This window comes from Mercenaria mercenaria, chromosome 16 (genome assembly GCF_021730395.1).
Source record: "Mercenaria mercenaria strain notata chromosome 16, MADL_Memer_1, whole genome shotgun sequence".
Classification (NCBI taxonomy): Eukaryota; Metazoa; Mollusca; class Bivalvia; order Venerida; family Veneridae; genus Mercenaria; species Mercenaria mercenaria.
In genome coordinates, this window is record NC_069376.1 from 71,706,255 (window position 1) to 71,718,326 (window position 12,072).

The 12,072-nt window shown below is 36.7% G+C and overlaps 1 protein-coding gene across 2 annotated transcripts in view; it reads left to right on the plus strand.

Moving 5' to 3' along the window:
• The window catches only part of LOC123541298 (structural maintenance of chromosomes flexible hinge domain-containing protein 1-like), a 111,053-nt gene that overhangs the window by 87,301 nt on the left and 11,680 nt on the right, over positions 1-12,072 (plus strand). For both annotated transcript variants that reach the window (XM_053527364.1, XM_053527365.1), the window contains 5 exons: positions 2,315-2,434; positions 4,694-4,779; positions 9,302-9,424; positions 10,395-10,496; positions 11,257-11,345. In XM_053527364.1, coding sequence (XP_053383339.1) covers positions 2,315-2,434; positions 4,694-4,779; positions 9,302-9,424; positions 10,395-10,496; positions 11,257-11,345 — 520 coding nt within the window. The remainder of the gene's footprint in view (positions 1-2,314; positions 2,435-4,693; positions 4,780-9,301; positions 9,425-10,394; positions 10,497-11,256; positions 11,346-12,072) is intronic.

Sequence of the window (12,072 nt, forward strand, 5' to 3'; positions counted from 1 at the left end):
GTGTGCCTTTAGACATTATTTTCTGGCACAAACAGGGATTTGGATAAGAACCACTGACCTTCCATAAGCCAGCTAGATGACTTCCTCACAATAAAGAATTCTATGCACCACTCAAGGTTTCAAACCCACAGTGGTGAAGAGCAGGTGATTCAAAGTCAGCAAGCTTAACCACTCATCAGCCACAGTGGCCCCTAAACTGTAATGTTATGTCTGGTAATTCCACAGTAAAATATATCGGGTTTTTTTTTCTGCTGTAATTAATTTGGAAAAAAATCTCCGAAAAATCACTGAATTAATAATGTAAATATTTGAAGGTGATTATGTATTTATAAAGTTTTTCTTTAAAAAACAGTTGTCTGGACTGCTTTATGCTTCAGTGCTAAACCCATTCACTGTTTTTTATTTTGTCAAATTTGAAAAAGATAAAAAATAAAGCTAGATATACTTGTATAAGGATAAATATGGAAGTCATTTTGGAGATAGTAAGAAGCCAATAATTAATTGAACTGGGCATTCTTTGCTTTAATTATTAATGAATATTACCATTGTTCGTGGTATAACTAGCCTATGTTAGGTATCTATTGGTTTCCTCTTACACCACTTTCACTGAGATTTAGGAGTCTAGTTCCCAGTATATCCCGGGTATAATTACCCCTTTGAGATTGATTGATTTAGCATGGCAGAAAGATCATCAAAGATACCATACTGTTGAAGTTTTAATGAGTGCTGATACAAACTTGTTGTTTACAATTTGTTATTGTCATAGAATTAGGCAAGGTAGAAATTTTCTTCAAGCATTATGTGTGTTCTCTATAACTACTCAGGGTTTTGTTTTTTTACTAAGAGGAGAAGGGGCCCAAGTCTGTGATTTGGAGGGAAAATAGCTGGGAATTTGGGCAAAGGGAATAAAAACCCTAATGTAATGTCTTTTTGGGGAAACTGCACAATTTTAAAGAATTTTCCAGAGGGGAAGAGGCAAGTAATTATTATAGAAAAAAATAACCTCTCTTATTTAACAAAAAGGTTCATGATGTATCTAAATATAAATCATAGTTTTGTAGATTTCAGTTAGGTATGAAATACATGGCTATTTTTAAGAGTGTGAAGGTGTCCAAATGTACTTTCAATAAACCACTAAGTTTGGATGTATTCTAATGAAAATTGTTGTTGGAACAGTGACTATTTCAAGATTGAGACAAAGTGCATGCAGTAGATGGGAAATATCAAGAGAAATGCATGCTCATGTTTTGATAATGAACTTCAGGTCTAATGAACTTTCATTCTGATTTCAAACTCCTTCCAGTTTCTCCTATTTCACTTCTTTTGCTCGACTATTCCAAGAATAGGATGAGCTGTTAGACTTACCCCTGTGTTGGCATAGGCATCCTGATTTGGTTAAGTTTTTGAATGTAAGCTAGTATCACATTGTGAATGAATGGATTTAAACTTAACATGATTAATATTATACTGGTTCCATAACTGTATTTTGCTTTGGTTTGTTTGGCAATTTTGGTTAGTGCATAACAGTTACTGTTGTTTGATGGAAGTTGTAAACTAGGTTTCATAATTTTAGCCAGACTATAATATGATTTTTGGTTGCGGGTTTATCCCGCTACCAAAGTTAAGGGTATTTCTGACAATCATGTAGCATCTTTATTTGATTCCAAATCACATCCAAATGATGTTAATGTGCTCGCAAAGTAGTCCCATTCATGAACAATGCGGATGAATTATCAATGATCAAGCAGTTCTTATTCATCCTCTATCCATTCACACTGGCCATTTAGATTATATAAGATCTGTCCAGCCCATGGTTACATCACTGACTTCCAGCTGTTCATGTAAAGTCAGGCAGAGATTATCTTAGATATGGGGCACATTAGTATTTGTTTCTTATACATTTATATTTATAGATTGGCATTTAAAATGAAAATAACTCTAACAAAACCCGCAACCACCAGACATCTCAAGGCTTTGATTTTCTCTAAAATACCAGTATAGTCACTACCCAAATTTTGCTTTTGGGATTTTTCATTGAAATTTAGTAGATAAAATTAGTTAAACTGAGATTTTTTTTCTAGCTTCAGTTATTGAAAAATAACAATATAAAGACAGTACCAGTATATAGGTCTGTGCAGGTTGATCATGGCACTGTTTGCTGTACAATCAGTAAATTTTCAGAAAACATCCCTTTGAATAATAAATGGTACTGCCCAAATTGAATGATGGACCAGTCCATTTTAGAAATTTAGCAGGGTGAAGGTTAAGGACTGCTTGTCACAGAGAAATGAAGTATAGTGATGTATATTTACAGATGCCAAGAAGCAGTCAGAGATGGCAGCATTGTCAAAGGAACGAGACAATCTACAGAATGCTATAAGAACATACAAATCCTTGTTCGAAACCACAGAGCAGCTTATTGAAGAATTGAAGAGTAAGTTTAGTTTGTTTGTTGAGTGAAATGCCCTTCTCAACTTCCTTTTCCATTTGTGAGGCAACAGACAGGTAATCTATCCAGTGTTAGTTTATACCACCAAATCATATAACTTAATGGGTACAAAATTTGTAGTTTCTGCTAATATGGCTATTTGTTTAACTAGGGATATGAATTTGTGGATATAAAATGAAAAGGGATTTTACTTGTTAGTGGGGATTTTATTTTGTGGATTCATACGTATAAAAAGTCTATGAAAATAAGTTCCGTCATGAAAATGTAAAGACTTTAAAGTATTTAGACTGTAAATAGTTTTGTAAGTACAAAATGTACACATAAAAAAACTTCAGAAGAAGAACACCTCTGGCTCTCAATTTTGGCAAACATTATTACATAAAAAGTCTATTTATAGCAACATGAATTCCCCTCTTGGCAAGGGAAAAAGATGAAAATCCAATCAGTCAGAGGTGACTTTTGCAGCCTATTTTTAGCTCGACTATTTATTCTACTCACCCTGGCGTCGGCGTGGGCGTCCTCTTAACACCTTGGTTAAGTTTTTGCATGCAAGTACATACAACCATCAGTTAAAGGCATAATTATAGCTTTGAAACTTATTTTTTCTTTTTCTAGGTCAATTACCAACCTCACTGGGTCAAGTCCCATAAGTCTGACATGTATTTTGAGCAAATTATGCCCCCTTTTGAACTTAGAAAATTCTGGTTAAAGTTTTACATGCAAGTTACTATCTCCAAAACTGATGCAGATATTGAATTGAAACTTCACATGTGTCTTCGGGGTTATGAAACTAGTTGATAGCAGCAAGTCCCATAACTCTTACCTTCATTTTGGCCAAATTATGCCCCCTTTTGGACTTAGAAAATTCTGGTTTAAGTTTTGAGTGCAAGTACATACAGCTGTTTCTAAAAGGCATATAGATTTGAAACTTATTTTTTTCTTTTTCTAGATCAATTACCAACCTCACTGGATCAAGTCCCATAACTCTGACATGTATTTTGAGCAAATTATGCCTCCTTTTGGACATAGAAAATTCTGGTTAAAGTTTTACATGCAAGTTACTATCTCCAAAACTAATGCAGATATTGAATTGAAACTTCACATGTGTCTTCGGGGTTATAAAATTAATTGATAGCACCAAGTCCCATAACTCTGACCTTCATTTTGGCCAAATTATGCCCCCTTTTGGACTTAGAAAATTCAGGTTAAAGTTTTGCATGCAAGTACATACAGCTATTGCTAAAAGGCATATAGATTTGAAACTTATTTTTTTCTTTTTCTAGATCAATTACCAACCTCACTGGATCAAGTCCCATAACTCTGACATGTATTTTGAGCAAATTATTCCCCTTTTTGGACTTAGAAAATCCTGGTTAAAGTTTTGCGTGCAAGTACATACAGCTGTTACTAAAAGGCATATAGATTTGAAACTTATTTTTTCTTTTTCTAGATCAATTACCAACCTCACTGGGTCAAGTCTCATAACTCTGACATGCATTTTGGGCAAATTATGCCCCCTTTTAGACTTAGAAAATTCTGGTTAAAGTTTTACATGCAAGTTTCTATCTCCAAAACTAATGCAGGTTTTAAATTGAAACTTCACATGAGCCTTCGGGGTTATAAAACTAGTTGATAGCAGCAAGTCCCATAACTCTTATTTGCATTTTGGTCAAATTATGTCCCCTTTTAAACTTAAAACTTTTTTGATATTTAACCTTTTTGAGTTATATTTTCCTACTTCTGGGACAATATTTCGAATAGTCGAGCTTGGCTGTCTTACGGACAGCTCTTGTTGAATTTGCAAAACATTTAATTTTCCTAAAATCACTTTTGAGATAAAACTACAATACAGTAATGTAAAACTTCATTCATTGGTGGTGTTGTGACATTCATTGGACTCAAGAGTGCACAAATTTTTGAGCGCAGGAAAATACAAAACTTGTATGTGCTGTACAAAAATGGTAAATTTTTAGAGATACTGGTAACTTCTTGTTGTCTTATTGATAAGCCATGAATATTACATTGATATACCGGTAGTCATCAAAGGAAATCACATTGATTGGCGTGTATTAATGTCTGAGTAAATGTATTGATTTTCTAAAGGTTAGTGATACAGCATGAAATGTTTGCAACTCAAAAAGAAGTACATACGTAGTATACTGCATCGCCAAATACAGCATACTGTTTGTACAAGTCTCTTCTTTTTAAGGCACCTTGACAACTTACAAATCTTCTGTATTTCAGTCTCGGTAAAGGAGGCAAAGAGCGAGGAATCAAAGATACGTGATGAACTGAGAAAACAGAGGATTCCTATGTCAACTCTAAACTCTGTAAGATATCTTTACCATATTCACCCAGATATACAGCCACCTGGGGAAAATGCATGGGGCATGTTTAGCTTGACTGTTTGAAATTTTTTTTTAAATACTAGAGCTTTTGTTGTCACACTTTTATCTGTGTCTGCATCACAAAACTTTTTTCACATAAGTAGGTTTTTCTAAAACTATTGTACTAAGTTTTTATCAAACTTCTTGTGTATATTTGACAACATAAAGTGACTTCACAGGATAAGTCTTCCTTTAATTTTTTTGAAATCATGCTCTTTTTTAACTTAGAAATTTTTAACAAGTTAAGCAGGGTTTTTCAAAAGCTACTAGGCCAAATACTTTGAACTTCAAACATCTTTGTCTTCAGCATCATAAATTGCCCTCAGAGGACAAGTTACATAACTCTAGCTTTTATAAGTCCCCTACTGGTTGAAAACCAGTGTTGGGGACTATAGGAATGCTCTTTTCCGTCATTCCGTCTTTCCGTCATTCCGTCTTTCCGTCATTCCGTCATTCTGTCATTCCGTCATTCCGTCCGTCCGCAATTTCGTGTCCGGTCCATAACTCTGTCATCCATGAAGGGATTTTAATATTACTTGGCACAAATGTTCCCCATGATGAGACGACGTGTCATGCGCAAAACCCGGACCCCTAGCTCAAAGGTCAAGGTCACAATAGGAGGTCAAAGGTCAACAGGGCTTTTTTCCTGTCCGGTCCACAACTCTCCCATCCTTGAAGGAATTTTAGTATTACTTGGCACAAATGTTCCCCATGATGAGATGATGTGTCATGCACAAATCCCGGACCCCGAGCTCAAAGGTCAAGGTCACAATTGGAGGTCAAAGGTCAACAGGGCTTTTTTCCTGTCCGGTCCATAACTCTCCCATCCATGAAGAGATTTTAATATTACTTGGCACAAATGTTCCCCATGAGGAGATGACGTGTCATGCGCAAAACCTGGACCCCTAGCTTAAAGGTCAAGGTCACAATTGGAGGTCAAAGGTCAACAAGGCTTTTTTCCTGTCCGGTCCATAACTCTCCCATCTATGAAGGGATTTTAATATTACTTGGCACAAATGTACCTCATAATAAGACGATGTGTCATGCACAACTTTCAGACCCTTAGCTCAAAGGTCAAGGTCACACTTAGCAGTCAAATGTTAACATAGCATGAACAGGGTCTGTTTCGTGTCCGGTCCATAACTCTGACATTCATTAAGGGATTTAAATATCACTTAGCACAAGTGTTCCCCATGATGAGACGACGTGTCTTGCGCAAATCCCAGACCCCTAGCTCAAAGGTCAAGGTCACAATTGGGGGGTCAAAGGTCAACAGAGTTTTTTTCCTGTCCCGTCCATAACTCTGCCATCCATGAAGGGATTTTAATATTACTTGGCACAAATGTTTCCCATGATGAGACGACATGTCATGCGCAATCCCAGTACCCTAGCTTAAAGGTCAAGGTCACACTTTGAGATCAAAGGTCAAGAGGATTTTTTTCCTGTCCGGTCTATAACTTTGTCATGCAAAGCAGGATTTAGATATCAGTTGGCACAAATATTCCCCTGGATGAGACAACATGTCATGCGCAAGAACCAGGTCCCTAGCTCTAAGGTCAAGGTCATATTTAGAGGTCAAAGGTCAAATTCAAGAATGACTTTGTACGGAACATTTCTTCTTCATGCATGGAGGGATTTTGATGTAACTTGGACCAAATGTTCAACACCATGAGGCACCCTTGTTTTTAGAATTACATCCCTTTGTTGTTACTATAAATAGATTTTATTGTAACTTTTTTATTACTGGCGGTAGAGAATAATCAAGACCACTTTTCTGTGGTACAGCATGCATGTTACATCCAATTTTTAGATGTATTTTGACCTATCTCTACCTGGTAAAGAGTTTCTTGTGGACTTATATTATTATTATTATTATTTTTTTTTTTTTTTTTTTTTTTTTTAAAGATTAATTTCCCTTTGTTGTCACTATAAATAACTTACATGATAACATTTTTATAATCAGCCCAAAACATTCAATATGAAAACAACTGTGGGTTTTTATATTTGCACATTTTAATCCAAGTGTGTTGTTATAATGTTATAACATATTGTATATGTAGTACAATATTGTTTATACATCATTGACAGATATCAGTTCATTATGTTATACTGCAGTAGAAAAAATTAGGTGCCTTCCATTAGGGGACTTTGTATTGCATGGCAATACTTCATTCACTTGTTTCCTCTGATTTATTCCCCTTTTTCACATGGAAATTTTGTGAAAGTTGTGCATGTAGAAATCTTTCCCAGAAACTTTGTGACCACCTTAAATACAAGAGATGACCTCACCTGGCAAGTTTTGTAGTTCTGGCTTTTTATGCCCCCGAAGGGAGGCATATAGTTTTTGAACCGTCTGTCGGTCTGTCCGCAATTTTCGTGTCCGGTCCATATCTTTGTCATCCATGGATGGATTTTCAAATAACTTGGCATGAATGTGTACCACAGTAAGACAACATGTCGCACGCAAGACCCAGGTCCGTAGCTCATAGGTCAAGGTCACACTTAGACGTTAAAGGTCATTTTTCATGATAGTGCATTGATGGGCGTGTCCGGTCCATATCTTTGTCATCCATGGATGGATTTTCAAGTAACAAAGCATAAATGTGTGGCACAGTAAGACGACGTGTCGCGCGCAAGACCCAGGTCTGTAGCTCAAAGGTAAGGTCTCACTTAGACGTTAAAGGTCATATTTCATGATAGTGCATTGATGGGCGTGTCCGGTCCATATCTTTGTCATTCATGCATGGATTTTAAAATTATTAGGCATGAATGTGTACCACAGTAAGACGACATGTCACGCGCAAGACCCAGGTCCGTAGCTCAAAAGTCAAGGTCACACTTAGACGTTAAAGGTCATATTTCATGATAGTGCAATGATGGGCATGTCCGGTCCATATCTTTGTCATTCATGCATGGATTTCAAAATAACTATGCATGAATGTGTGGCACAGTAAGACGACGTGTCGTGCGCAAGACCCAGGTCTGTAGGTCAAAGGTCCTAAACTCTAACATCGGCCATAACTATTCATTCAAAGTGCCATCGGGGGCATGTGTCATCCTATGGACACAGCTCTTGTTTTTTTAATTATGCCCCTTTTTCAGCTGAAAAAAAAATGTAAGTAAAATTGGTATTTGGGAGACATTAGAAAACTCTGGTTGACAAGATTTATTTGATTAATTATGTCTCCCCCAGGAGACATATTGTTTTTGCCCTGTCCGTCCGTCCATCCGTCCATCTGTACGTCACACTTCATTTCCGAGCAATAACTGGAGAACCATTTGACCTAGAACCTTCGAACTCCATAGGGTTGTAGGGCTGCTGGAGTAGACAACCCCTATTGTTTTTGGGGTCACTCTGTCAAAGGTCAAGGTCACAGGGGCCCGAACATTGAAAACCATTTCCGATCAATAACTAGAGAACCACTTGACCCAGAATGTTGAAACTACATAGGATGATTAGTCATAAAGAGTAGATGACCCCTATTGATTTTGGGGTCACTCCATCAAAGGTCAAGGTCACAGGGGCCTGAACATGGAAAACAATTTCCGATCAATAACTAGAGAACCACTTGACCCAGAATGTTGAAACTTCATAGGATGATTGTACATGCAAAGTAGATGACCCCTATCGATTTTGGGATCACTCCATTAAAGGTCAAGGTCACAGGGGCCCGAATATTGAAAACCATTTCCGGTCAGTAACTTGAGAACCACTTGACCCAGAATGTTGAAACTTCATAGGATGATTGGTCATGAAGAGTAGATGACCCCTATTGATTTTGGGGTCACTCTGTCAAAGGTCAAGGCCACAGGGGCCTGAACATGGAAAACCATTTCCAATCAATAACTTGAGAACCTCTCGACCCAGAATGTTGAAACTTCATATGATGATTGTTCATGCAGAGTAAATGATCCCTATTGTTTTTTGGGTCACTCCGTTAAAGGTCAAGGTGACAGGGGCCTGAACATTGATAACCAGTGCCAATCAATAACTTGAGAACCACTTGACCCAGAATGTTGAAACTTCATAGGATGATTGAACATGCAGAGTAGATGAACCCTATTGATTTTGGGGTCAGTCTATTAATGGTCAAGGTCACAGTGGCCTGTTCATGTAAAATCATTTTTTGGAAATAACTTGAGAACCACTTGACCTACAATGTTGAAACTTAATAGGATGATTGGACATGCAGAGTAGATGACCCCTATTTATTTTGAGGTCACTTGATCAAAGGTCAAGGTCACAGAAGCCTGAACAGTGACTTGAGAACCACTAGGCCAAGAGTGTTGAAATTTAGCGGGATGATTGGACATGCCAAGTAGATGATCCCTATTGCAGCCAACCATCAGTGTCTCTTTGACTTTCGCTCCTGACCCCTATTGACTTCTTGCCTATAGGACTTTGCATTGGGGGAGACATGCGCTTTTTTACAAAAGCATTTTCTAGTTCATGATTTGTTTTCAGGTTGAGTCAATTGAAAAATTGGTAAAAGATTTTAATGAGAGAAAAGATGTGGAGTTAAACAAGAAGAGGAGAGTGTGTTCACTACCAACTATCATGGCAAATGATCCTGAAGTTCTTGGAAAGGTATGAGATTTATTTATAAACTTTACTTGAACCCGGCTGTGAGTGAACCAGCATTTTTTGATCTGCAGCTTTCCCACCAGCATGGATCCATATTAGGCACATTCCTGCCATTTGTTTGTACACATATCTGTAATGTTTGTTAATTGATTTCAGTACTTATATGCTGCTGACAAGTGAATGGTAAGGATTCAAATCAGACTGTATGGATGTTCATGCTGATCAACAAAGGCCTAATGTTTGTTTCCGGCTCAGTGACAATGGTGCTTACTTCTTTCAGATTTCTTTTTGTCCAAAAGTGGCAGGCAACCAGATGTAAATTTTAAATTTAGAAAGTGCTTTCATTAGATGTTTCAAAAACAGAGGATATTTGTTTGTTTTGAGGAAGTATTGAATGTTTGTCACTAAAATATGATAGACTGAAGATGTGGAAATTGTCTATCTTTTAAGATGTCATGTATTTCATATTCACAAAAAAAAAAAAAGAAAAAAAAAAAATCTTTTTATTTCATGCTTATTTATATTGAAACGCATTTTGCAACACAATTTTCTCCATATCCTACTTCGGTATTCATCTGCTGTTAACTGATTGTGGCTGTAACATTTGTACGGGTTTCTGTAACAGTCAGGAAATGCCGAAATAACATATGGATAACACATAGAAACATGGAAACTACCAGTTATCATTACAGGTCCACTAACTTAAATCAATATGACTCAACACTCCTGATAATACTGTTGTGAGGTGACTGCTGACCAGATAACACCAAGAGTTAAAATGTGGAAAACTTTTGTAGGTTAAGTGTGTAAATTCAAGCATGAAAAATTGTTTATGCTGAGCACTCTTGAAATAGACCAATGGCAAGATAGCATAATTAATCTCTAAACTATAAAACTAGGTCATGATACTAAGAACATTTCCCACGGGACAAAATGCCATACCTTGGATGAAATGGTTGATGGTGTATTTCAGATTGGCCATTTAGCCCAGATATCAGACGATGATGCAGCTAGGGTGTTGTCATGGCACATGTCATCAGATATGGATTGTGTGGTTACCATGACAACTAAAAAGGTGAGTGAGCTCAAAGAGAGGTCGCCTCATTCTGATTACAAGTCAAAAAATCTAAGTTAACCTGTCAGTTATCAAACAGGATTTTGCTTTTAAATTGCATTTGGAATCGGACATATCATAAAATGTTGAACTGGTAAAAAAGCCATGAAAATTTGATCAACACAGAAGAAGATATCAACAAATGATTAATTTATCTATAATGAAACTTTTAGCCATTATAGGTACTGTCATATTGTCTTAATATAGTTATTACCAAATATAGTGTTCATGGCACAGTTTTGTCACATACAAAAAAAGATGTTTTTCTTTCTAAGTGTATGTTTTTAATCTTGATAAAGGCTTTTATGCCCCCGAAGGGAGACATATTAGTTTTCAACTGTCCATCCGTTCGTTCGTCACAACGTTAACATTTTGCATGAAAGCACTTTACTCGAGAACCACTGCACCCAGGACCTTCAAACTTCACATGCTGATAGTACTTATTGAGTACACGACTCCTATTGACTTTGGGGTCACCAGGTCAAAGGTCAAGGCACTGCGGGGGCATTTGTCACCATTAGTGACAGCTCTTGTTAAGGTTTTGAATTTATACTTAATGAAATTTAGTTCCAATTCGTATTATCATACCGATTTAAGGAAAGAACAGTTATGTTATGGTGCACAGAATGACTGCCATGGTCAAGCAATAACTTAAATGCATATTGTCTGACTTTTTAAAGTGGGTTTCTTTATTCATTAAATGTCACATTATATGTTGCAGGCGAAAGAGATATATAACCAGACAAATGGACGACAACAGGTGCTGCCCCTTGATTCTATATTCAAGAAAAGTCTTACAGAATGGAACAAGTATGTGCTCTTACTTATAATTCTTATATACAAACTTAATGTTTTGTATGACTCCAATTGTTGTTGTTTTTTGTGGACTGTGTGACAAAGATCTAGGCCAGAGTAGTCTTGGAACTGAAAATGATTTGTACTCAACAGGCAGATAAGGTCTGAATTACTGTTATCAAACTTCATAGAATGATTGCCTATGGTAAGTAGATGACCCCTCTTGTCTTTGGGGTCAGTCTGTTAAAGGTCTGTATAACTGTGACCTTCACATTGAAAACAGTTTCTAATGTACAAATGAATAAGGCTTGGCTTATCATAACAAGTCTTCATAGGATGATTGCCTGTAGTGAGAAAATTACCCTTATTGTTTTGGAGGTTAATAGTTCAGTGGTCAAGGTCACATTGACCTTGAATTTGAAAACACTAAATAGCATCCACTCTATAATAGGATAAGGTTGGGCCTTTTGTTGTCAAACTTTGTAAGACTGTCTGTGGTTAGCTCTTGTTTTTATAGATAGAGACTTTTGTGATCTTAAGAAAAAGTTTTAAACACACAAGTAGTACAGCTAAATACAGTAAAATTTGCCTATAAGGAACTCATCGGGGTCATAAAAACATGTAAGCTGTATCTAAGGTATGCTGTATAGTGAACATAGTTTGCTATGAATGAACTGTATAACAGACAACTGACGTATATTGCCCACAAGGGCACTGCAGGTTTTCCTCCACCATTAATGCT